Below are 27,532 nucleotides of genomic sequence, written 5' to 3'. Positions count from 1 at the left end.
GTCATCCCTCGTCTATTTCTTTGGCGGGAGGCATAGACGACAGGCGCCGGAGGAGGGGAGCAGGTAAGTGGCATTGGGTCGTTTGGGTGGGGAGGCGAGTGGTGTGGAGGGAGAAACATTGGATGTCTGAAGGGATGGCGTGGGGGTGGGCGGGTAAAGGTTGGTGGGGGGATACAAAAACATGGTGTCACCCAGAGGAAGGCCTATGGGGGGCCGAGAGAACAGCCAGTTAAAGTGGGAGCCTCCCCCTTTTCCAGCCACCAAATTGGTCGTCGCCTCTCTACCACGTATTCGTTTGCTTTTCTTCAAGGCGTTCTTTCTTTGGCACTTTCACTCTTGCTATTTTTTTTCTTTTGTTTTTGTTTTCCTCTTGCACTCCTTATGATCTTTCTTCTGTTTTCTTTCTCTTTTTAACCTTGTTTAGCTTAGAGACTACCCAACCACAAAACAATAGAGATCCTGTATATATCCACAGAGGCGGGAAGAAAAGAGGTGCGTAACATCTCAGATCCAATTCGGCCTTATACTTTTTTTCTTCCAGCCTCATGTTACCTCTGTTTTGCGGTTTTGTAGTGTCTCTGCTAAATCACTATTCACCGCCAGCCACTTAGGCTGACTGGCTGATATAATAGTTAGACTGCACAGCACACACCACAATCTTGTTATTCTTTGATGTGAAAGAAAGGAAGTGCAAATAAGGAGAGCGAAAGTGGGGAGCCCGAGAGCCCCAAATGGTAAAGCAGATTCAGGCAGACACAATGCGGCATTGCGGAAAACAACCGCGTTGTGTCTGCCTGAATCTGCTTTCCCATTTGGGGCTCTCGGGCTCCCCACGGGGAGCCCGAGAGCCCCAAATGGGAAATCAGCTGCAGGTAGAAACACTACGCGGTATGTTAGCACAACCGCGTGTGTTTCTGCCTGCTGTGGCTTTCACTTTGGGTCTCCCACTTTGGGTCTCCGGTGCTCCCCTGGGAGCACCGGAGACCCAAAGTGAAAGCCACAGCAGGCAGAAACACACGCGGTTGTGTTGGAAAACGCTGCGGTTTTTCTTTCCAAGTTTCTCAGGCTCCTCCGAGCCAGAGGAGCCTGAGAAACTTGGAAGGAAAAACCGCATGTTTTCCAACACAATAACGTTGTATTTATGTTTGCGGTCCTATGTGAACTGTGACTAAGAATTGAGAAGGGTCAGCACCCAGAAGGGTGGGACCCAGGGGTGAACCCCTCATTCAGCGAACATTTTACCGATTTTTGCTTCATCTTTGACGAAGAATAGGGACCGGCAGTGGGCTCGGCTACCGGCGAAGATCTTCATCCACCGTTGGATCAACGAGGAAGGCCGCAGCGTCTTCAAACTCTGCGCAAAGGGTGGGCTAAGAAATGTGTAGAAGATCATCACTATAAATGCTTGTACTGCCTGCATCCGGACCACGATGAGGAGGGATGCGATGGGCGTCGTGGTTTAAAAAAAAAAACAATGAAGGACAGATGCAGCAGACTGTGTGGCTCAAGTCCACCAAGGCCTCTGACTCAGCTGCAGGGCAGGATCAAGCCTGATCCAGGACTGGCCTGTCCAAGGAGGGTTCTTCCTGGGGAGGAGGTCGAGATCCTTTGAGGACGCCCCGAGTGCGGGTGCCCAAGAGAAGGCCAAGCTCCGTAATGCTAGCTCCGCTGGGTTTGGCGCTGATCCGGTTCCTGAGTCGAGCAAGAGGCATTCTCTGTAACCATCATCCTCCACAGTCAGCCTGCCGACAACAGGAGCGTCTTCGAAGAGAAAGTTGCTGACCCCATCCAAACTCTGTGTGTCCCCATAGGGCCTCCCCTCCGGACAAAGTTGGTTCCTTTCATTCGGTCATCTCGAGGGCCTCAGAGCTGTTTGTGAAGGAAGGCTTCCTGTACCAATGACACAAGTCGAGGAGGAAGACCATCATGTCCGTCCCCTTTCTGGACGACATCTGGGAAGAGGGCCTGGCTCTTATAAAGAACCGAAGTACAGCCCTGACGAAATGGGACAGATTGGAGAAGAAATTCAGGGTGTCCGACACAGCGGCCAGGTGTCTAAGATCTCAGGCCTCCCCGGATTCAGTGGCCTTGGCTGCAGCTAGGAAATACTCAGCGAACCAGTCATCAGCAGCCATGGTACCTCCGGACCAGGAAGAGAAGGAGCTGGATGCGATGGGCAAGAGGATAATTTACATGGCAGTCTCTACCATCAAGGCAGCAAATGCACCAGCAATTGTGGCCCGTTATGACCAGGAACTCCTGTACAAGCTGGGCCCTATCCTGGATTTTCTCCCTGATAATAACGTCGAGGCACTGGAACCTTTTCAGGAAGGAGAGGTAGCCTCGGATCACAACATCATGGTGGCGATAGACATCGCAGACACAGGTTTTTGCCAGGTGGGGAACGAGGTGTCTCTGCGCCATCAAGGTTGGTTGAAGGCTACGAACTTTAGACCAGACATTCAGACGAAGGTGCTGCATTTGCTGTTCAACAGGGAAAACCTCATCGGAAAGGCAGTCAACGAGTCTTTGCAAGCGATAAAGACCGACACGGCAGGTTCCCTGGGAACTTTGCAGCATCAATGGTCCTCGTCCTTTCGCTCCTCCAGAGGAAAGCCAGGAAGATAGTCAGAGTTATGGTACCCCTTGCAGGCAGCCCCCACGCTCTTCCACTCGAGAAGTGTACAGGGGGCATTCTCAAGGCTGCAGAGGCCAGTGGCAGCGCCGTCCGCAAAGCAGAATACCTCCCCCAAGTAGGCCTGAACCGGCCGTGGCTCCGAGCCCTACTTACGCACCTCTGTGGGAGGCCAGCTGTCGAAGTTTGACAGCACGTGGGTAAAGATCACCACGGACAGATGAGTGCTGGACACTCTGACAGGGACACTTTGGAGTTCCAATGCAAGTGTTGTTGTATCCCTCTGATTCAGCAGCAAGAAATACACGGGTCACAGCTTCTGCAGGAGGTGCGGTCCATGTTTTGGAAAGGGGCAATAGAGCACCTCCCTTAGCAAATCCAGGACTCCGGAGTATATTCCAGATACTTTCTAGTCCGATAGAAGACGGGAGGTTGGCGGCCGATTCTGGAGGTTGAAGGCCGTTTCTGGATCTACGTCGTCTCAACAAATACTTAAAGTCGCAAAAGTTCTGGATGGTCACTTTGCAGCACGTGCTCGGCCAGCTGGAACAGGCAGATTTTCTGATGTCATTGGATCTAGAGGATGCCTACTTCCACAACCCCATTCTCATAAAGCACTGCAAGTACCTGCGTTTCGTAGTCCAGGGTCCGCACTACAAGTTCAAAGCTCTGCCTTTCGGCCTGAAGTCGGCACAAAGGGTGTTTACGAAGTGCCTGGCCCCGGTGGCAGCACATCTTTGTCTACAGGACATCCACGTATACCCCTACATGGACGACTAGTTGGTGCGTGCCCCCTCATTGTCCCTGTCAAGCAAGCACATGGCGAGGACCGTAGGTCCGCTGACGGAGCTGGGGGCTCTCCATAAACTATCCAAAGTCTTGCTTGAAGCCATCTCAAGACTCTCTATTCATGGGTGCACAACTCAGCACAGTGACATGCTTGGCGTCTCCCTTTGGCGGAGAGTGTGAAAATGATACAAGGCAAGGTGCAGCGCTTGTCTTCCCAGGCAGCGATGGTGCGATCCATCAAGTCGCTTCTGGGCATGTTGCCCTTCATAAACCTTGTTCGCCTCTGCAGACTGCGCATGAGACATCTCCAGGAGTCCATGGATGTCAGATGGATGCAAGTGTCGGGAACGTTATGGACACGATCTCTCAATGAAGAGTTCTGTTGGGCAACATGGTGGTGGGGACGTTCGGCAGCATCTCGTCCACGGAGCTCCCTTTCAGGTTCCTCCTTACCAGGAGACGGTCATCACGGTCGCCTTTCTAGAGGGATGTGGAGCCCACACCTGACAGTTGCCCGCCAGTGGCCTCTGGAAACCGGAGGAGAAGGACCTAGACATCAACGTCCTGTAACTGCGGGCTGTATTCTGGGCCCTCAAGTCTTTCCTACCATCATTGAAGGACAAGGTGATGAGAATCTTCACAGACAACACCACAACCATGTTCTACACCCGGAAACAGGGGGGGGGACTCAGTCTCCGGCGCTCTACAAGGAGGCCCAGGACTTGTAGCAGTGGGCCATTCGTCAAGGCATGTTCCTTGTTCCGTTTCACCTGGTGGGAGTCAAGAACACCATTGCGGACTCGCTCAGCATGGAACTAGATTCTTGCCACAAGTGGGAGCTTCTCCAGGACCAGGTGGACCAACTGTTCGACGAATGGGGACGAACGCAGATTGAGCTCTTCGTGACGGCAGTGAACACCAAGTGCCAGAGGTTCGCTAGCAGGTTCCCTCAACCAAGGAGCTTGGGGGACGCATTCTTGTTCCCGTGGAAGGACAGATCCTATATGCAACCCCCCCAGCCCCCACCACCGTTTCCACTCCTACGTGTGATCAACACACTCAGACAGTGCCACTACCGGATGATACTCTTTGCCTCGGCATGGCCGAGGCAGATCTGGTATCTGGACTTTCTACGCCTGTCGGTGGTCCAGTCCATCAGGCTACCGCTATCCCTGGTCCTTCTCACCAGGGTTTATAGTGACTTTTTCGAATGCCCTATTTTCGAAATGCCATTTTGTTGGTCCAACATTGCAGAATTATTATTTTTTTAGCATTTTTTATTTTTTTTATTTTTGAAATGGGGGTGTTCCCCCCCAACCCTGTTTTTTTTTATTGACTCTTTTTGTTACTTACGAAACAAAAACAAAACATAAAATAAAAAAAATGCATTAAAAAAAAAATTCGGCAAATTGTTTTCGACAAAATGGTATTTCGAAAATGTTTTCGAAAATATAACTGGATACCCTCACCAGAGAAGGGGGGGCGATTCTGCATCATAACCCAGGGTCCCCGGACCTGAGGGCATGGCTCCTGCAGCCCTAGAGTTTGGAGGTCATACTTTACCCGCAGAATGTAAGGACATCCTGGGCAGAGCCTCGTCTACGTTGAAGTGCTACGGACATAAATGGAAGCGCTTCTCTGTGTGATGCCGGACTCGGAGGATTACCCCTCTGTGTGTCACGGCTCTGCAACTTCTGCCATGCTTCCTTTCCTTGGCCAACGCGGGACTGGCGCACACCTCTATCAAGGTGATTCTAGCCGCAATATCCAGGTAACCAGGTCCCCAGGCAGACCTTCACTCTGATCTCACAGCTTGTCAAGGAGTTCCTTAAGGGTCTCTTTAGGACTTTGCCGCCGGTGAAGGCTCCTGCACCGGCTTGGGAGCTCAATGTTGTGTTGACTAAACTCATGGGTGTGCCCTTCGAACCTATGCTTCGGGCTCCGCTCAAGTGCCTCTCGTGGAAGATGGCTTTCCTTGTGGCTATCGCCTCGGCCCGACGTGTCGGCGAGATGCAGTCCCAAGCCTTACTTGCCTTTCCACGCTTCAAGGGTGGTACTGCATACACACCCCACCTTTATGCCGAAGATAGTCGGAATTCCACCTCAACGAACCTTTGGTGTTGCCTGTATTCTTTCCAGTCCATTGTCGCCGGCGGAGAGGCCCTTGCATTCGCTGGATGTTGCTCGTGCCTGATGTTGCTCGTGCCTTGAACTTCTACATGGCACGAACAAAGGATTTTCGAAAAGACTTCAGTTGTTCGTCAACTTTGGACCTGTAAATCAAGGCAATTCCTTGTCGAAGGCTTCCATCTCCAGGTGGCTGTCCAGCTGCATCATGCACTGTCACTGACTGGCTAGCAGGCTGCTGCCATGCCGTCTGAGAGCCCACTCCACCAGAGCCATCGCAGCTACGACAGCGTTTCTTTTGTGTGCTGCTGCTCGACATCTGAGGTCTGCGCACTCCTTCACGAGGTTGTATTGCGTCGACGGGGATTCCAGGCAGGAGTCCCGAGTCGGCCAGGCAGTGTTACGCAGAGGTGAGTTTTGTTACTTCTGTTGAGCCTTGCCACCTCCTATGGTTGCGTATATGTACTGCTTTGTAATAGTTATTCATGAGCATATGAATCCATGCCAGACCTAATGCTGGAGAAGTAACAAATAACTTACCTGTAACTATTGTTCCCCAGCAAGGGTCTGCCATGGAATCACATGCAACCCCCCTTCGCCCTCTGTGGCTCTTCTTGGTTCATACTGCCACTTTACATGCTTGACAATTCTGAAGATGGCCACCAGGGGTGGAGCTAAGGCAGAGGGCTGTCATTGGATTGGGGAACTATGACCCAGAGGACAGTGATTGATTTAGAGGAGAAATACAGTTTAAAAGTGAAAGTCAAACTTTTTTTCTTTTACTGAGGATTCCCAGCCTTATGACGGGGGAATATTCATGAGCATGTGAATCAATGCCAGACATGCTGGAGAACAATAGTTACAGGTAAGTAACTTGTTCCTTATATTCCAGACTTTATTATCAACAAAGTGTTAGGCAGAATCCTGTGCAGTCCCCGTGGGGAACACTGCAAAAAGATTAAGACTACAGGAGTAAGCAGTAAACCCAATTGGTAGCAGTCTGCAGCACCCAGATTTACCTGGTAGCTGTGGCTGAGCAGTCAGACGTCTCTCAAGAAGAGTAAGGCAGTATGCAGAGTATACACAATAGGGCTAAAAACACAATAGAGCAAACAAACACTGACCAGAGCTTTGTATCAAAAGTATATAATTATTTATTTAACACACTTTAGAAAATACACTAGCACTATAAGTCAAAGCAAGTTCAAAACACAATCCGAAAAGTATTTACACTACCCTAGCAATTACTAGATAAGTCTAAGTTAAAACACCACTTTTTTGTCAAAACAGAGGTGAGCGTGTAACCTAGATGGCACTCCAATAATTAGGTTAAAGGGAGAGGAAAAGGCAGTTCCCAACACTTTTCTAAGTCCAAAGCAAGTCAGTGAAGGCAGTATACACTGTAGAGCCAAAGTTCATAGGCCAGGCCCACTTTAAATGGAGCAAAGCGAAATGTGCCCAGGATCACACGGTTTAAAATGCACTAAAAGTCTTTGCTTTTTCCATGAACTTGTATAGAGTTGATATTTTGCCTTTCGGAGAGCTCGCTGTTAAGGTGCTTTCTAATGCCGTGAGATCTCTGCTGCGGGATGCTTTTATACTGCTGTGGGATAGCCAATGCCTAAGCTGCGTATAACAAAATTGTTCTGATTCCAGAACATGGAATTTTGTTTTGCAAGCTTCGAACGTTAGCGGGTTCTGGTTAGCAAAGAAGTCTATCTGTTTTAGGCCACCTTCTCTCTACTTGTCGAATCCGTTCTGGGGTATACCCGGGGCAAATTCAGGGTTATTCCAGATTGGGGATAGGGGGCCAAGAAAAATCCTTTGCAGCCACATCTGCGGGCTGCCTCTTTCCAGCTCTGCACTGTGTTCCTTGTGGCTGTTAGTGGGCCAGAATTGGGCGGATCTCAGGGCTTTGTGATATGTGGGAGTATGGCTGTGTCGCACTGTCTCCAGTCGTCTTCCAGTTTCTTCCAACCAGGTTGATTTGTGGCCGATTGCCACACGAAAGCCTGTGACAGCTGTGCTGCAAGGCAGTATTGGGCGACGTCTGGAACTCCCAGACCACCCGTACCTGCTCCCTGGAGCATTATCCGCTTGGCTATCTGTGGTCCCCCCTCTCACTGCCCCCCCCAGACATTTCAAGAGTTTAGTTTGCAGCTTCTGTATATCCTTCTTGGGGATGTCTATGGGGAGTGCCAGGCAGTGATAGAGTAGTCTTGGGACCAGGTCATCTTTACGGCTGTGATTCTCCCCAGCCACCTCCTTGGCATGCCAGCATTCCAGGTCGCTGCGCAGTTATTTAAATAGAGGGGGGAAGTTTATTCGGTATGTGTTCTCGATTTTGCTTGGGATCCAGACTCCCAGGTAGTTGAAGTCCGTTTTGGCCCATGGAACAGTGTGGATGGATGCTAAAGCGCTGAAGCCCTTTCCCCAACTCCCCTACAGCTGCAGGAGCAGCTGAGAACATACACGAGTTGCAGGAGCATTTGGCACCACCACACACTGCGCTTCACGCTCTACCATTGAATCAGCTGAAATTGTCAACCGGAGAAACAGTGAGCCCAGGTCAGCTGTGAAAGCCACCCACCACCACGCTTGTTCACCTGAGAATCGTCACTTTCGAGTGCTTTTTCGTTCATTCTTCTTTCATCTCTGCGGCCGCCTGATTTTAAAATGCCCTGCATCCAGCACTCTGATCCAAACGAGGCTGTGATTGCGTTGCTTAGCAATGCATCCCTTTTCACTCCAATCACCGCCGCCGGCAGCCGCTAGCCAGCCCACGATTAAGGCCCTGTCTGAGCTCTGTCCGCGCAATGGTCATGATGACATAACTTCTTCCCGGTTCGGCACATCTAGTGTTTGCGACCGTCCCCGCACTGAACTGCTCCACTATCAGGGTTAGCCTCTTGTATCCCCAATTTATTGAGTTGCAGCCATACCTGCCTACATTTGAAAATCAAAATTCCTGAGATTTAAGCCCCGCCCACATCCACACAGGACTCCGCCCACACGCCCCGCCCACCTTTCAAAAAGGTAAACCCGATTGTTGTAGCCTTCATTTTGCTTACTATAGCATTGAAAATAATTCATTCAATGCTATAGTAAGCAAAGCCGCCGAAATAATGATGCTTTCAATCCATGTCATTGGATTGAAAGCGCTATTATTGCGGCAGCGGCGCCTTCAGTTTGCTTACTATAGCATTGAATGAATTATTTTCAATGCTATAGTAAGCAAAATGAAGGCTACAATAATAGTGCTTTCAATCCATGTCATTGGATGGAAAGCACTATTACGGCGGCGTTGCCACGTTCATTTTGCTTACCACAGCACTGAAAATCATTCATTCATTCAATGCTATATTCAGCAAAATGAATGCGGCGCCGTAGCAGAAATAATGCTGCTTTCTATCGAATGACATGGATTGAAAGCAGCATTATTTCGGCTGCGGCGCCGCCTTCATTTTGCTGAATATAGCACTGAATGAATGATTTTCAGTGCTATGGTAAGTAAAATGAACGTGGCACCGCCACCGTAATAATACTGCTTACAATCCAATGACATAGATTGGAAGCACTATTATTATAGTGTTGCAGGCAGTGGGCACGAACATTTCGCGCCGTTTCCGCGTCCCGTCATATTCTCCACCTGATTGGCTACCGGCGGCAGCCAATCAGGTGGAGAATATGACGGGACCCGGAAAGAATCTCAAAATTCCTGAGATTCAAGGGATTTTTCCGGAGACCCGGAGAAATGCTTAAAATTCCGGAGTCTCCGGAAAAATTCCGGAGGTTAGGCAGGTATGCAGCCTGTATAGGTACACGTTGCCACGAACGCCCCTCATCATTGCCTTGAACGCAGTAGTCACATCAGCTAATTACAGATCCTTCCACGTGACCTTGTCATACTGCTTGATTTGCGATACCTTTGTTCACGTGTTAACCCTACATTAATTTGTATCATTCGTCGCCTATATTGTAAACAGGCATTCTGTGTCTAAGCATTGCCCTTAGCACTCATTTTGTAAACTATCTGTACATGTCAATATTGTTGCTCCAATCCTGCCGCATCTGCCTTAGTAATGCTCACGCCTCAAGCAATTGCTGCATCAAGTGCTCAATTACAACTTTGCCGATTTCCTGCATGATAGGCTTTGCCTCAATGGGCTCTTGTAATCCAGGCCAACCTTACCAAAGAATTTTTTTTTGTATGTTATCCTATGCCGTTTGATGACTAGCTGATTATATCTATGTACTTATCACCTTTTGTGGCTACACTAGTAACCATCCATTGTAACCTCGCTAAGACTATTTGCATTTATTGCAGAGCCCAGTGTAGTCCGTGCAGGGGTAGGCTCTGTAGGGGGAGATCGAGTGCTTCCGAGCCGTGTTCCCCTCTGGGTATCGGGGGGATGGTGCCGTTGTTCCTGCACTGGGTAACTGGGACTGCCGAGACACAGCGTGAGAAACTGCAACGTCAGTTGCACCGCCTGGAAAGTCCGCTGAGTGCCCTGTAGCATGGAGGGGCTCTTTCGTCACATTTCACCGAGTTGGCACCATACCTCCTCTGCGGCGTCCTGTTCCAGGCTCACTGTACCATCTCCGTGCTTCAGTTGTTGGGGCCCCCTGCTGAAGCACCCGCCTGGATGCTGGGGTGGCGAGGGGGTAGAGTCGATGCCCACCATTTTGCTTCTGCAGCCGGGTGTGTGAGACTGCTCCTCCGATTACAAAAATCTCGCAGATTCGGGCAGCATACCAGCCAGGAGTATGTCAATGCCTACTTGGTGTCACATAGAGCGTTTTGCTCAGGATTCCAATCTGGATCCGTTTTTTTACTGCAGTACTTCGGTAACGGAGGCTACTGCCAGGCCCTTCGCACGTACACCTAGCTCTTCCTGACTACATTTCCCAGCTAAAATTGTAGTCCTCGTGTCCATCATTTTTAGGACTCGGGCGCGAACGCCGCTAGCGCGAACAAGCCGGTCTGTGCCTCGGGCGTGTCGTAAGTGTCCTTCCACTGTCTTCCCGTAGCTCCAGCCCAATGGGTCTAGCGGAAGTGCTAGACGCCATCAATGCTGCAAGAAGCAGGCTGGAGGCTAACTGACTTTTGAACCCCCTTAAAGGTAGGTCTAACATAGTAAAACAAGACAAGTACTTGTCTTTGACCACTCCGGTCCTCACCCCAGGAACTATCCTAAAGATCCTTTCCCCAGCCCGCTTGTCTCCTACTATCGTGGCCATTGCTCCCCTTGAGGACGCTATCAAGGCCCATTGGGAGGAAACCCCCATAGCTTTGATGAAAAAGACAACTCTTTGAGGAGAAAGGGGATTCTGTTGGATTAATCAACTCCAGCCAGATCCTTCAAGATACTTTAAGCCACACCACCTCCCCTCTGCACTCAGCAACCGCCGGAACTACCCCCACCCCTGAGGTTGCTTTCAAGGCCCACGGGAGGGGAGTTCCGACGGTCGAGAATATAGAGGCACTGAACATAAGTAGTAAGACCACGATAATAGGAGAACTCTCTTCTATACACTCAACATTGACACCTATTTCGTGGTCAAATACATTTAATGGGTCCACCTAGAAGATACAAACGAGTAGCACTAAGGTGAAGAATAGTAAGACACTGGGCAATTTTCCGACCAGTACCCTAAAAATTATGCTACTGAACACCAGGTCTTTAATCAAGCATATGGTCGAATTAGCCACACATATTGAGAAAAGTCACATTGATGTCTGTGCTATAGCAGAAACCTGGAGCAATGATGCAGCTGGACCTTCCTTAGAGTTAGCAATTCCTATTGGATATAGCGTCCTAAAGGGATAGTCCAGTAAACATGTTTATTTTAAAAATAGATAGGCAACATTAAAAAAATAATACTAGCACTTTTTTTTAAAAACTTCCTATGTAAAATTTTGAGCTATTCAAGCTCAAAATTCGCAAAAGCAAGCACATGGGCGCATCCATTTTGTGAAATGGATGCCCGCCTGTGCTGGCTTTTGCGGCACTAATGAAGGAAAAGCCAGCCAGCTGTAGTAAACAAAAGCTACCGCTGGGTGGCTTTTCCTTCATTGGTGCTGTACGCGGAGGACGGGGACCGGAGACCAGAGCAGGAAAGCTGCAGCTGAATCTCGGTAAGTGCTATTTATTTTTTTTTAAAAAATAAGCACTAGCTGTGTTTTTTTTTCTAGGTTCTCCGGGCTGGAGGAGCCCGGAAAACTTAGAAATAAAACCGCAGCTTTAAAAACGTATTTATGTTTGCGGTCGCTTTTGAAGCGACCGCAAACATAAAAACAACGTTGTGTTTGAAAACGCTGCGGTTTATACGGCTCTCAGGCTCCCCACGGGGAGCCCGAGAGCCCCAAATGGGAAGGCAGATTTAGGCAGAAACACTGCAGCATTTAGCATTTCCCATTTGGGGCTCTCGGGCCCCCCGTGGGGAGCCCGAGAGCCCCAAATGGGAAATCAGATTTAGGCAGAAACACTGCAGCATTTAGCATTTCCCATATGGGGCTCTCAGGCCCCCCATGGGGCCCCAAATGGGAAATCAGCTGTAGGCAAAAACACTGCGGCATGTAAACACAACCGTGTTGTGTTTCTGCCTGCCTTGGCTTTCACTTTGGGTCTCCCCTAGGGGAGCACCGGAGACCCAAAGTGATAGCCACAGCAGGCAGAAACACAACGCGGTTGTGTTTGAAAATGCTGCGTTTTTTCTTTCCGAGTTTCTCAGGCTCCTCCGAGCCCGAGGAGCCTGAGAAACTTGGAAAGAAAAACTGCAGCGTTTTCAAACACAACGTTGCATTTATGTTTGCGGTCGCTTCAAAAGCGACCGCAAACATAAATATGTTTTTAAAGCTGCGGTTTTATTTCTAAGTTTTCCGGGCTCCTCCAGCCCGGAAAACTTAGAAAAAAAAACAGCAGCTAGTGCTTATTTTAAAAAAAAAATAAATAGCACTTACCGAGATTCAGCTGCAGCTTTCCTGCTCTGGTCTCCGGTCCCCGTCCTCCACGTACAGCACCAATGAAGGAAAAGCCACCCAGCGGTAGCTTTTGTTTACTACAGCTGGATGGCTTTTCCTTCATTAGTGCCGCAAAAGCAAAAGCCAGCACAGGCATGCATCCATTTTTACAAAATGGATGCGCCCATGTGCTTGCTTTTGCGAAGTTTGAGCTTGAATAGCTCAAAATTTTACAAAGGAAGTTTAAAAAAAAAAGTGCTAGTATTATTTTTTTAATGTTGCCTATATATTTTTAAAATAACATTTTTTACTGGACTATCCCTTAAGGGTGGATAGAAAAGAGGGTTGAGGCGGTGGAGTCGCCCTTATATTTAGTTCAGAACTAGACATATGGGAAACCAAAATAGAAGACCTACCCGGATCAGAACTTCTTGTTAAAATAGGGATTAGTACCAAAACTACTCTTAACCTACTGCTGATCTACAGAGCACCCAGAATCGACACAGATTTCCCTGAGCAATTCTGTAATCGGGTCTTACTGATGCTCAAACCCAACACAAAAATAATCATAATGGGGACTTCAACCTGTGACTTGGGAATAAGGCTGACGCCACTGCAGGGATCTTAGAGGAAGCATTATGCTTTTTGGGATTTTGTAACTTTGTAACAAACCTACTCATACAAAAGATCCCATCTTGCATTGGATGGCGGCCCACAATGTCATGGGGCCTCATTACAAGTAGGCCGGTCCGGATTTAATGGTGCCGGTAAAACCATACCGGCACCATTTACCGGACCGCCTTATTCCGACGCGCGTTCCTGGAAATGCCATCATCACAAAGCGACCCCCGCAGTGTCCACGCACCCGGTAGCCGGTACCTCTGTGTAACAGCGCATGGACTCGCTGGCGCACACCCAGTCACCAGCAATGCGCAACACCACTCTCATTACGAGTGGCACGGTCATGGAAACACCGCCACAAAAGTGGTAGAAACACTGTGAACATCGCAGCAGTATCTCCGCCGCCGCGGGCATGGCGTTAAACAGTGGCAGGTGAGCTGAATCAGGCCCCAGGTGTGCAAAATGAGGACAGCTGCACCTCATAGGCCGCTGGGTGCCTACAAAAGGGCCACACCCACACCCAAGCCACCTTCCAGCACAACCATGCTGTCAGCTTCTGTAGCAGCATTTGGGCTAGGGAACCTATAAGCAGCAGTGCACATCGTGGCAGCAGTGGGAAAGAGCAGGAGGAGGCGCAGTTGCAGGAGGCAAAACTTGAACCTTGTGCCCATCCCAAACATAAACGTGCAGCAGGCACCACCACGCAGGCAGCCAGCAATACCCCGCAACAGGGCCTCAACCTGGAACCTGACCACAGCTCAAATCCACACACAATATAGGCTTGACCGGGCCTCGATCATATCCATCGTCACCCTGATTGAAGAGAACATCAGTAGTCGCATTTGAATCCAGACTGCAATCCCCCCGCCCTGCTGAAGATAGAGTCTTGGTACTGCATTTCCTCATAACCGGGACATATCAGCACACTGTTGCGGAGCTGCATGGGCTGTCACACCCTGTTTTTCCAGAATACTTGTCCATGTACTGGATGCTCTGCTGCGCCATGCGTCAGAGTACATTTCCCTACCCCGTACACCTGCCCAGGTCATTGCCACCAAGTTGGCCTTCCATACCATTGCAGGCATGCCCAATTGCATAGGGGCAATAGACTGCACGCACGTGGAGTTGACAGTTGGACATGCAATCGAGGCGGTGTACCGCAATCGGAATCAATTCCACTCACTGAAGGTCCAGATGGTCTGCGATGCCGGACAAGTGATCACCCATTGCTGTGCACGTTTCCCGGGGTCTACACACGACTCCATGGTCTTGTGGAATTTCACATTGCCACGCTACATGGAATGCTATGCAGGACAAAACACATGGCTATTGGGTGAGTACAACTGCCAACGCATGACCCCTATGTATTGGGTGGGTTATTGAAGGGCCACAGTGTCCCAGGCATTGGGATGAGTACAACTGCCAATGCATGACCCCTGTGTATTGGGGGGGGGGATTGAAGGGCCACAGTGTCCCAGGCATTGGGGCGAGTACAACTGCCATTGCATGACCCCTGTGTATGGGGGGAGTATTGAAGGGCCACAGTGTCCCAGGCATTGGGGTGAGTACAACTGCCAATGCATGACCCCTGCTCAATGTGATGGACAAGCACCAGATTCCACACAGTTCAACGCGCACAATATTAAATTGCCACAGCGTGCAAGTACATGCCCTGCCCACCTCCATGCAGACCCTAGCCATGTTTTGGCACTACATGCAATGTTGACATGAGGAGCCAAGTCCCTCTCCGGGCAGTGTGCATTGCTCACATCTGTGCAGTGACCTGTGTCAGCCTGATGCAGGTCTGGCCATCACATCACAATGTCATAGTCACCCACCACATCTGAACCCATGGGCATTGACATGTGTGCAACATATCGTTGCCCAGTATCAATCCACGAATGTTACCATCACTAACCCCTGCATGGTAATGTGATCCTAGTGTGCTGTACAGATGAATCGCACAACGGATTACTAAACGGGGCATCCTTGTACTGCATCTGAATCCGACAGTAATACCACGAACACTAACATGTGCCCTTGCTTACACTCCCATGCAGGTGATGCTGGATATGCAGCCATGCCATGGCTGATGACGCCCATTTGAAGGCCAAGGAACAGGCATGAGGAGGCCTACAACAGGGCACATATACGCACACGTGGCATGATAGACCGTGCCTTTGGACTACTGAAGGCTAGGGTCCGCTGCCTGAACCGATCTGGTGGCTCATTGCTGTACAGCCCGGTGAAGACAGGGAAAATAGTAATAGCATGTGTGATGCTGCACAATCTGTGCATACGGAGGAACATTCCACTGCCCCCAGACATCGAGGCTGAAGATGATGATGATGATGATGATGATGATGATGATGAAGATGACGAAGATGGTGATGGGATGGGTGCACTGCCAGCCCAGGGTTCCATTGATGGACAACATGCACGTGCAGCACTCCTACACAATTATTTTTTATTCACGTCTCATGCACATTCAGCACTTCATGTGGTTGCACAACATTAAATGGATTGTAGACACAAGAAATCAAGAGTGTCCACTCGTCATTTGCTTCTTCACAACAGTGTATTTACAAGTAAACAGAGGTGACGGGAATTGGATAGTAATCAAGTACACACGTGCCCCCTCACCTCCCGAACGTAACCAGGCCCCAACAGACTTACCCCACTAAGGACCACCCCCATCTCCCCAAAGTACCCACCCACCAACCACGAGCCCATCACAACAGTTCGGACGACAGTTCAACAATGCACTGTCTATTTCCGTCCATGCTTGTGGCCGTACATGTCCTTTCCAGATGGTCCTGACAGGCGTGAAGACCTCCTCCAGGGACTACTGGCCACCAAACTGGAGGGTGTGCTGCTGGCAGATGGCACTGCCGAGTTCGCAGGTGGCACATTACCTAGGAATGCCTGTTGGGCAACAAGCATTGTCTCAGCGTTATTTGACATAATGTTATTGCCCTCCCTGACACTCCGTGAATGGACCATGTTGGTTGTGCAATTGCACGTGATAGTTGGGGCACTGAGGTGGCACTGTTCTCCCGTTCGAGTCTAGGCTCCTCGCGTTGGAGTCTGGCCTCCTCTCGTTGCAGCCTCGCCTCGTGGAGTTGTTGCTCCACAAGCTGCATTAGGCTTGCCTGATGCTCCTCAATGCGCAGGAGGTGGGCGCTGAATTCCATGAGTGAAGGTGTAGGGGAGCGGAATGGACTGTGGGGCCCCATGGGGCTGAATATGGGCACCTGGTCAGGAGTGATGTTGCCCCTTCATCCACATTGTCCTGTTCCCCCGGCGCACTGTCGACGCAAGCTGTGTCATTGTCGCTTTGAGGTGGTTGCACACTGATGGGTGCGACAGAAGTGGCAGCAGGTGTGTCCTCGTTTGCCAAGTGCTGCACTGGGTGCAGCGGGGATGGAGGTGTCCGTAGCCACCATGGGCGTGGCAGGTGGTTGTGTGCCAGAGGTGGAGGCAGTGGCATCCCTGGATGTCTGTGTACAACGGCCATGTGCAGTCACCCTTGTTGCTGGATGTTGTGCCGAGTCACTGTGGATGATGTGCCTGTGGGGCAATGTAGAGCATGCTGTTAGTTGTGTGACAGGATGTGAAAGGGGCTATCACATGCAACGCACTCCTCATACTCGGTCCACTTGTATGTACACACATTTGATGGGTGATGCACTCAGGTGTGTGGATCAGGGCTTGCACACAGTTGCACATCGTCTGCCTGTCCTGGTGGTGTTGTCACATGGCTGTGTTGCGTGTGCTGTGGTCATTGGTGGATGTGCTGTGTGCCTCTAGGCCCTAGCTGGGGGTGTGGGCCATTGGTGGATGTGTTGTGTGCCTCTAGGCCCTGGCTGGGAGGGGGGGGCGGGGTGTGGGTCATTGGTGGATGTGTTGTGCCTCTAGGCCCTGGATGGGGCTGAGGGGGGGGCGTGGGTCATTGGTGGATGTGTTGTGTGCCTCTAGACCTTGGCTGGGTGGGTCATTGGTGGACCTGTTGTGTGCCTCTAGGCCCTGGCTGGGGGGCAGGTGTGGGTCACTGGTGGATGTGTTGTGTGCCTCTAGGCCATGGTTGGGTGGCGGGGGCGTCAATTGGATGTGTTGTGTGCCTCTAGTCCCTGGCGGTGGGCAGGGGGGAATTCCATCATTCGCACTCATGGTTTTGCACTCTGTGTACTTATCAGCCTCGGCAGGTGTGCCGGCTCCGACCTTCGCTCCGCCTACTCCCTCGATCCCCTCGAGGTGCATTACCTCTCCTCCCAGGTCTGCAGCTTCAGGGTTTAAGCAGGTCCTCCTCCTGTGTTGGTGCTGTGCTGGTGCTGCCATGAGGTTGCGTACACGTAGGCGCAGGTCGTCTCAGCGCTTGTGGCAGTTTTTGACAGTGCGCACTGTCACGCCGACTGCTGTGCACTTCTTTGCAGCAGCTGCCCAAATTTCCTTTCGCCGCTGCTGTGTGCTGCGCCTCTGATTGGGGCTGAAGAGCAGTGGCGCATTGCCAACAATGTGCCCAACCAGCCCTGTTAGTTCTGCCTCGCTGAAGTAGGGTTTCCGCTGCTGTGTGGCTGGTATACGGGATGTCATCTTCTTGCTTCTCTGGATCAAGTCACTGTAGGTGTAGGTCCAGGGGTTGCTGAGGATGGCAGTGGATTGTGGTTTAAGTAATGGCTGCCGCTCTCTTTCCGTTTTTTTCGCGATCACAGTGTTTCCGGGACTGGTATTTCCGTATCCGGGACCACGGGGATGGATACAGATGTACCGCTGTCATGTTGCACAGTGCATCCTTCTCTGTGGGTGTTAGCGTAATGGCAGTGACACCGTTTCCGCAATGGTCTGGTGCGCATGACTTTCAAGCCGTAATCGCACCTTATTTCTGCATGCTTGCGGTCATGGAAACAGTATCACCGCCTTTACGGAAACAACGGATTCCGGACCGGCTAACTTGTAATGAGGCCCATGGTCTCACCAATGGTAATTTCACCATGCCCCTGGTCAGACCATTTTTGCATCCATTTTAACATTACTAACAAATTATTCTCTAAGAGAATCGATAAGGCCAGGGTTTCTAAGCTGTCCAGAAATCACAAGAATTTAACACGGGAAGTACTCAAACCTTGGGTGACAACCCTGTCATCTAATATTTTTAACACAAAGACACTAAATGGGATGACTCAATCGTTTATTAACACTTTTCATAACATATCAGAGTCATTAGCCCCAGTCGAGGAAGTTCTGCCAAGAAGGACATAAAGACAACAAGTGGTTCTTGCCAGAAATCAAAAATATCAAAATGGAAAAAATAAAGACTTTCTATTCCTGAAGAAAAAGCCAGAAGCCATTGGACCTTACACGTTACAAAGACTCTCAAGACAGTAATCTTATTAGCAAAAAAAAGAAACCAATAACAACAGAATCGTAAAGTCCACGTCAGATACGAAAGAAATCTTAAAAATTCTCAGAGAACAGGAAACTCCTATAGGCCCCAATAAAGAACCACTGATAAAATAAAATCGAGGATTGGTGCACCGCAATCCAAGAAGCAATGTTCAGTAAACTTGCTAATATTAAACAAGATAAAGAGGCAAAAAAAGAATCCCTAAACATTCAGATGTGCTCGGAGCAGGCCCAGCCTCCCACTACATCAGAACCACAATGGCAATTTCATTTTACTCCTATATATGAGGAGCTAGGCAATGTTATTAGAAAACTGGAACCCACCAGTTGCAAGGGAGACCCTTGCACGACCATGATTATTAAGGAATGTCCTAACATCCTAATATCTGCACTTAGAAAATTTGTCAATGCCTCATTTGAAGAACATCTTGTCCCCTCCGGTCTTAAACAAGCATGGGTCGCACCATTGCTAAAAAAGCCAAATCTTTGCCCCGCAACCCCAACCAACTACAGACCGATCACAAACACGCTCTTCCTCCTCAAAATCCTGGATAAGGTGGCCTATGACCAGATCTCGCATCATATTAATAATCACCCTATTTTCAATACATCTCAGTCAGGGTTCAGGCAGGGTCACAGGACTGAAACGGCCCTGCAGGACCTAAAGTCCAAGCTGCTAGAAAGAATGGATAGTGGGCCTATATCACTGCTCATGATTCTAGATCTTTCCGCAGCGTTCGACCTGGTGAACCACGATATATTGGCCACCAGGTTGAAGGACGTTGCCGGTTTCTCAGATCAGGCGACTCAGTGGATGATATCATTCCTGAGCGGGAGACAATGCAGAGTGGCAAGTGGGGAAGCGGAAGCTAAATCAGTTACCTTAACATTTGGCGTACCACAGGGGGCATGTGTCTCGCCTTTTCTCTATAATATATTCATGGTTCATTTCTTCGAAATTCTGGAACAAAATAGAGATGACGAGACAGCTATCAACAGCATCTATGATGTTATACAGAAGTGGAGGGTTCAAAATTATCTGGCATTAAACAATGGAAAAACAAAACGATGTTAGTCGGCTCGAAGCAGAAAATTGGTCCTTTGTTTAGTAGCTTTACTATAGCAAACCACAAGTTGGACATCCTGAGTAAAGTAAAAACACTAGGAATAACACTGGACAAAAATCTAAATATGAAAGCTCAAGTCAGTAGCTTGGTGTCGGCATCATCATACTATATAAAATTACTTACATGCCTACGCCCATTTATCACCCAAGATAATGCAGAGACGATCGCTCGAGCCATCATAGGCTTGAAAATAGACTACTGCTGTAGCCTACTAAGCAGTATTGCACAATATGAAATCCAACACCTTCAGGTTATTCAAAATAGCGCAGTAAGAGTGATTGAAACATTGAAATGGAGGGATCACGAATCAGAGGCCAGACCTAATCTACGCTGGCTACCTGTTAAGGCAAGAATCACCTTCCGGTTGATGGTGATTACTCACAAATGTACATTGGGCAAAATGCCTGATTACTTGCAGGATTGTATTATGGAAAAGAAAAACCAGAGACAGCTCAGATCCAGCAACATGGCACAGCTTATGACGCGCAAATGAATAAAATCCTCAAAGGAGCCTTCAGCATTGCCGCCCCACTAGCCTGGAATAAACTCCCTTGTGAGATTAGAGAAACGCAAGCAGCAAATTAATTCAAAAAGAAAGTAAAAACACTACTGTTTTGCTAAACACAGTCTGATGTGCCCATAAAACAGTGCAGCATAGGGACTCTTATCTGTTTGCTATGTTCTGTTACTTGTTGCACCCTTAAGCCTATGGGTAATCGGTCTGCGCGGTAGAAATACGAAAGTAAACTAAAGTAAAGGCAAATTGCGAGGCTCGAGCCGGAAACTTCCAAGAAGCCGCTCCGTCCACAATGACTCCAAGCCACAGCCCATGTTTCAAATATTTTACTGATTGGGTTGGCGCATAGGACACTCCGTTACCAAAACTTAGTTGTTTCTAGCATGTATTCCATGTTAAAAAATCTACAATTAATTTCCTCGTCGCCTATCTTCTTAAGTGTGTGTGCTAGGGACCCCAGTTCTGCAGTGTCAGTATCTGCAGGGCAGTAAACAGTGGATGTTTTTCTCAACCTAATAAGAAGCTAAGAATTTGAAGTGCAGGTGCTCACTGCATAGGCCCTGTCCTCTAACACTGTATCTTGTGCTCACGATACTGCCTATGAAGACCATTTTGTTTGCTCAGTGTCATTTTGTGCAGCCACGTTTTTCTTGTCTGCACTGGCCCTTACTGCATCCCTTGTGTAAGCTAAATTACACAATTAAATTCCAATGGAATATCAAGAAATCACTACATATTTTGTATTCATGTTTCAATCTTTGTTTTATTGAATTGGAGAAAAAACAATTAAGGCACTGTTCTTGTTAAATATCATTAGGACCCGTCCAGAATGTTTTTTTATACTGAATTGCAATGATTTTACTTCTATTTATAGCGTATATGAATTTGTTATAGCACCACTTTTACAGTGATTTTTACTTTTGCCCGAGTCTTATGAATTATTGTAATATTTGTATTTTATCGTTTATACTTTGTAATGGAGAAATCCGATTGATTAAACCAACGTGTCTCCATATATATATATATATATATATATATATATGCTTGCATTAGTAGTAAGCCATGAACGTTTCTGTAGGGGTTGTTGCTAGCAGCTGACAGGGGCACTTGCAGAGTCGTATTATGATCATTGCCTTTTCACCTGGGTGAGGCATGTTGATAGTCCTTTTGTTTGCTTTGAGTGTACCCAGAAAGATGATAATCTGATATAGTTTACAAATTCATTGTTACAGGACTCGGTCAAATTCGCTATTTGTTTATTGATGACTGTATTAATTTCCTCTGTTTTTAATGTATAGTGTATCTTTTTTTCAGACACAATGAAACCACTGGTCGGAATCCAGCTAGCTGAATAGCTATACGATGCCAAGATTTGGATCCACAAAAGGAATCCCAAGTGAACAGTCAGACAGTGACAGCAACATGGTTGAGAAGCCAACTGGTCGAAAGGTAAGAGACCACAAATGAGAAACTGCATGGGAATAAGTGTGTGTGCTAGGGACCCCAGTTCTGCAGTGTCAGTATCTGCAGGGCAGTAAACAGTGGATGTTTTTCTCAACCTAATAAGAAGCTAAGAATTTGAAGTGCAGCTGCTCACTGCATAGGCCCTGTCCCCTAACACTGTATCTTGTGCTCACGATACTGCTTATGAAGACCATTTCATTTTGTTTGCTCAGTGTCTTTTTGTGCAGCCACGTTTTTCTTGTCTGCACTGGCCCTTACTGCATCCCTTTGTGTAAGCTGCGTGTTACTGGCTTTAAGGAGTAGAGGACTAAAATGGCTTGCTGTCTTCAGCTTCAGGGTGCAAAAATTCAAGTTTCAAGCTACTAGCATGCCATAAAAAAGTCACGTGTCACCTCAATTCTATACCTACACACGGCAACTTACTCACCAACAGTCAAATATCGCTAGCTAGTAACTAGTGCGCATTTTGCACCCTGTTCAGCTTAGGCTGACTGTAGTTTGGAGTGCCTGGGACCTTAATACCCTATGCATTCTTGCTCGCTTTTAGAGTACTATCTAATGTGAGTTCCCAGGAATACACTTCACAGGTTGCCAGTTTTGGGATTTTCTAGGACTTTTTTACAAGGACTCCGGTAAATGGCAAGCTAAGTAAACCTTTTTTTGCCCTGCTTTCACATGTGAGTGAATAGCTCTTATCGGACATGATATATGGTCAAGGCAATGTGAAGACTGGGGATCTTTCTAGGATGCCTTCTGAACGTAGCACCGTATAGGTTGTCTCGGGAGGATAGCTCAGGGGCAACGTGCTCGCCTTGGAAGCAATATGACACAGAGAACCACAGGTTCGATCCCCGGGTCCGCGCTTAGAAACCTCTGGGTATTAAGCATGTTATAAATAACCTATCATTTCATATATCAATCTGCAATGCTTACAAGGCTTAGACTGTGTGAGTACCTGGCGGCTTGCCCCATTGTTATCACTGGGACTCCTGCCAACATAGTCGCCAGCTAATCTGTTTCTCCCGGATTTAACATGTTTTCTCATGAGCGCTCCTTGAGCAGAACGCTTATACAATATTAATGCATACCCTCAGCTACATTCGCCAAGAAGTCACGCAGGCCTAACGTAGCAGCTGAGTCGTCTGCACGATTGGTGTAGAGTGCCATCAAGCCACTATACTGGTCATATGGTTTACCTGCTCCTCTCAGTTCTATGTGGAAATCTCCCCATGAAAATGTAGTCCTGTGAAACAGTAAGTTTAAAAAATTGTCTTTTTAAAAATAAAACGTTATTTTAACATAGTGCAGTTTACATTTCTTAGAGTCATATGACTTAGGTTGTTACAATTTGAACAGTCATACATCGATCCGGTAGGTACATTGACATGCATAATACAATGAGCATCAACTTTCACATTTGCATTTCATATGTCCATCATTGATCCATTCTTTGTTCGTGCATATATTTATGGAAAGGCTCCCAAATGTCTTTGGGTCTGCAGCTTGATGGCACCAACGAGATATAGGCCTCCTCGGATTCGTTGACATATGTAATTTCTCTGACCCACATATCGATATCTGGAGCACGATCTGCCTTGCATTTGAGCAATATACATTTTTTGGCCATGGGGCAGCCCCGGTTGAATAGGCGTCTCAGTTTAATTGCAGTTTTACCAATGTACCCAAAAAGGTATTTTGGAAAAGACGGGGGGGACACTGGTGCACACCTGTAGGATGTCCGCAACCTCCCGCCAGAATAGGGCAATCCGGGTGCAGTCCCAGAGCATATGATGTGTGTCGGCTATTGTCGATTTGCATTTGACACAGCTGTTGTCCGCGGAAGGGGCGAATTTTTGCAGGAGTATAATGCAGTCTATTGAGTATTTTAAATGGAATGAGTCAGTGTCGGGCATTAAGAGGCACTTTAGTCAATTGACAACAACGGGACCACGACACGTCATCCAACTGGATACCCAAGTCCGTTTCCCACTTATCCTTGGCCCGCTGTGGGTGGGTCAGTGTGTCCTGACATTTCTTATATATCCTAGATACCAGACCCTTGGGGTTACTGCCTGTTAACACCACACTGAGCACCTCACATTCCTCTGGCTCATTCAGAAACGATGGCCAGAGACTCTTGACCGCAGCTCTCATTCTGTAGCATTGTAATGTTTTGATGGAGCTAGAGCCTAGTTTTCGCTGTAAAATCAGTGTACGTGACGCAAGTGCCCTCGGGAAACCGGTCATGCAGTGTCAGTGTCTTCAGGATCCCACCCCTTTTGTATGGCTTTATCGTAAGTAGGGGAGAGGCCTGGGCAGTTCCACAGCGGGATTGCCCCAACATAATGCTCAGTGATGTCCAGTCTTCTCAATATTCTGGACCAGGCGTTTACGGCCGTACGGACCGGATCAAAGGTGGAATCGTCAGCTTGGCATTTTGCCAGGACAACTGTGCAAGTACTGGCTGGGGAGGCGCTATATTCTTCTAAGGCCATGTGTCGCGGGCAATCTTGAGTGGAGTACCAGTGTCCAGCATACTGTGCCTGAGCAACCTCATAATATAATTCGAAAATCGGGAGCCTGCAGCCCACCCTATTCGTACAGTCTAGTCATGGCCTCCCATTTCATGCGCAGGGAGCCGGAAGCCCATGTGAACCGAACTGCCAATGATCTCAATTTATCAAAGAATGTACGGCCCGGCCAAGTGGGTATATTTGAGAAGTAATATAGTAGCTCGGGAACCACTACCATTTTTAATAGGGACAATCTGCTGTATGTGGAAATGGGGAGTCTAGTCCACACGTCTAGTTTGTCCTTTAATGTAGTCATATATTTTTCATGATTTTCATGTAGTAAAGAACTGTGTTGGCGTGTAAGAACTATGCCCAAGTATTTTATTTTGTCCTGCGCCCAACGAGATCCCACTAAGTCTGGAGGAGAAGTAATCTCGTTCAACTTTTCCAACTCTGCAGTCATGTGGATTCAATCATTCCTCTCAAACAGAACCATGCGTGTTTTCGCACCCACAGATGCCGCCGATCCTATCCCCATCAACTGCGGTGTCCCACAAGGCTCCTGCGTATCGCTCACTTTGTACAATATCTTTACAAAGCCTCTATTTGATAAACTGGATCGTCTGGGTGTCACCTACACTTATTATGCAGACGACACCCAGATACTCCTCACATTATCAGGTTCATATGTTGCAGATGTCTGTCGGATCAACAAAGTCTACACCATCATTCAGGCATGGATGGCCCCACATGACTTATGCCTGAATGATGATAAAACGGAGCTGCTTCTAGTCGGCTCACCTAACAACCTATCGAAATTGAGTCCCAACTATAGTAGCATCATTATTGATGGAAATAATATTCCCATAGCCACTAATGTAAAAACCTTTGGTTTCTACTTCGATGCCAACATTAATCTAACCAAGCAGGTTAATATGACTGCCTCTGCCACCGCCTACATTGGCAAGCTGGTCAGGGCATGCAGACCATTACTTTCGTCCAGTAGTTGCATCATACTAGCCCGTGCACTTATTCAGCCCAAATTGGACTACTGCAACGGCCTATACTTAGGAGCTAATAAATCCATAATTCACAAATTACAGGTTATGCAAAATAATGTGCTCAGAGCTGCATTAAATATACCTAGAAGAGGCCACATTTCGGCTACCAGAAAGCTCTGCAAATGGCTTTCCATTCAAGAAAAAATGGACTCAAAAACCATCTGCCTCACCTACAAAGCTCTGAAACACCAAGCCCCACCTTATCTCACTGACAAATTCACTATGAAACAATCAGCTAGAATTACAAGATCCACCAACACCTCATACCTGGTGGTGCCCAGCTACAACCTAAAAAGAGCTGGCAGAACTGTAAGAGGATTCAATTCAACACTACAGCTAAGTCAATGCCTAGTCTGGGATACTGAATGGAAACCCTTATTGATATATCTTTATGTCCAGTTCATGAGTTCTGGATGACTACCCCTGTATAACACCCCTCTCTTAGAATCCCCCTGACCCCACTGAGCCAAGAAGTAGTTCTGTTTTGCAAGTTTAAAAGGTTTATTTGAGAATGTAAACAATATATATATATATATATATCACACTTTATAATAAATTAATAATTGAATATCACACTTAATCTGAGCAGTAATCAATAATGGATAGTCTGGCACTAGCACACTTCTTTATAATCAATGATGAGTGGGTATAGGATGGATAAGATGGCAACAATACTTTTATGGTTTCAAATAGATGCAATGTGGAATGAAAATGCAGTACAGAAAATAACTTGATAGAATTTCAGCAAAAGACAATGTAATCACTTTCTTGGACAATTCACCCCCCCTTTATGCAATGTAAGCAGATGAAGAGTAGCACACAGTTCTCAGACATGCAATCAAATGTAACTCAGTTCACCCCAGCAAGCTTAGACTACGGATAGAAGTTGAAACACAGGCCCAAACTGCTTTTATATGTGCTGACAATGAAGTGAGGAATATGCTGAAAATGTTTTTAATTCCCCTTAGGAGGTTCAGGGTGAGTGAGAGATACTAGGGATGAGTGCAGGCTCACTTTAGCAATGATTCAGGGATGGTTCTTAAGATGCAAACGAATTTTAGCAGTTCAGGCAAAAGCAGCTATCTTTTTACAAGTAAAGAAATCGGGCCAAATCGCGGCAAAATTCGCGAATGCGTGAATCGTGATTGCGGAGAAAGTATAAGGTGTAGGAAGTCGTTCCAAAGATATGAACAATTTTGTAAAGGTCGTTTTTCGAATTTAAAGTAACTCAAATTGACAGGTGACAGCTTTTAAAAATGACAGGTGACAGCTATGCGCCTGCAGAATTGACAAATGACAGTGGTGCAGCTTTACAAATGACAGGTGACAGTTAGGAGGCAGTTCTGGTTAGATTAAAATAGTTTGGATTAGATTATTATAACTAAGAGATTGGTTCTGCACAGTTCTGCTAGGTACTCACAATATATTTTTGAAATAGGCCTCGCCACGGATCTGGTCAGGTTTTGGACTGGACTCCGGTTCTGGTCTTGGCACTTCACAGTGGTCTGGGTCAGCTCTCTGGTTCTGCTCACAGCGGTCTGGTCACTCTGGATCTCTGGCCTCTGGTTCTGGATACTGCTCTGCTTTCTCTGGGTACAGCACTGCTTTTGGATCTTTCTGGCGCAGGGTTTCAGGCCAGAATCAACAGCTGAGCCCGGCTGTGAATAGTCTGCAAATAATTTTTGGGCCTGCTGACAAATACTTTTGCTTGCAGTGGGCCTTCTTGGTTCAAAGTTCTGTAGTCTCTGTTTAGCTTGGAAGTCTAAGTGTAGGATCTCTGGATGTGAAGTCGTCGGTCAGCATGCTCCGCAGCAAATGGAATTGAATGTCTCTACCTGTCCCAGCAGTCTCTTTTTATGTGTTTTGAAAGTGGGTGTGTGCCTGGGCCTAGCTAAGCCTGCCCCTTTCTACTTGTCATTGGCCCAATTCTCCCCTCTCCCATGATTGGGGGAAGGAAATGTGAGTCAGAGTGATGCTGTAGGTTTTATGGGTCAGAGGATCCTCCCCTGGTCAGTTTGCCCACAAATCTATATTTGATTCAAATACATATTGCACAGATACACAGTTGTTTAAAATTACATGCACCCATCACATATCACATGAGGTGTACTCTGTTCAAACTCTGCTCTTCCTGGGGGCTTGCATTCAGAAATGGCAACATTTTGCACTTTTTAACTGGTTTTGCAATATCGGACATTTACCCAAATTTACACACATGTGCGCAAGGAGTATGGACATTAATTGATGAAGTGTCAGATTTTTAACATGCAGACATTTGGAGTGAAACCCTATTTTCCGCTAGCAAACCCCC

The 27,532-nt window shown here is 47.7% G+C and overlaps 1 protein-coding gene and 1 long non-coding RNA gene across 3 annotated transcripts in view; one reads left to right on the top strand and one right to left on the bottom strand.

The window, feature by feature from the left end:
* ANKRD12 (ankyrin repeat domain 12) overlaps positions 1-27,532 on the top strand; it is a 1,194,452-nt gene that overhangs the window by 178,490 nt on the left and 988,430 nt on the right. For both annotated transcript variants that reach the window (XM_069613394.1, XM_069613393.1), the window contains exon 2: positions 21,498-21,632. In XM_069613394.1, the coding sequence (XP_069469495.1) occupies positions 21,546-21,632 (87 nt within the window). In that variant the 5' untranslated portion in view covers positions 21,498-21,545. The remainder of the gene's footprint in view (positions 1-21,497; positions 21,633-27,532) is intronic.
* The window catches only part of LOC138481311 (uncharacterized), a 236,480-nt gene that overhangs the window by 146,891 nt on the left and 62,057 nt on the right, over positions 1-27,532 (bottom strand). The gene's annotated exons all lie outside the window — the stretch shown is intronic.

The sequence above is a fragment of the Ambystoma mexicanum genome, chromosome 5p (assembly GCF_040938575.1).
Source record: "Ambystoma mexicanum isolate Mex_15411 chromosome 5p, UKY_AmexF1_1, whole genome shotgun sequence".
Classification (NCBI taxonomy): domain Eukaryota; kingdom Metazoa; phylum Chordata; class Amphibia; order Caudata; family Ambystomatidae; genus Ambystoma; species Ambystoma mexicanum.
Note: the sequence above shows the minus strand (reverse complement) of the source record. Positions and strands in the feature narration are given on the sequence as shown.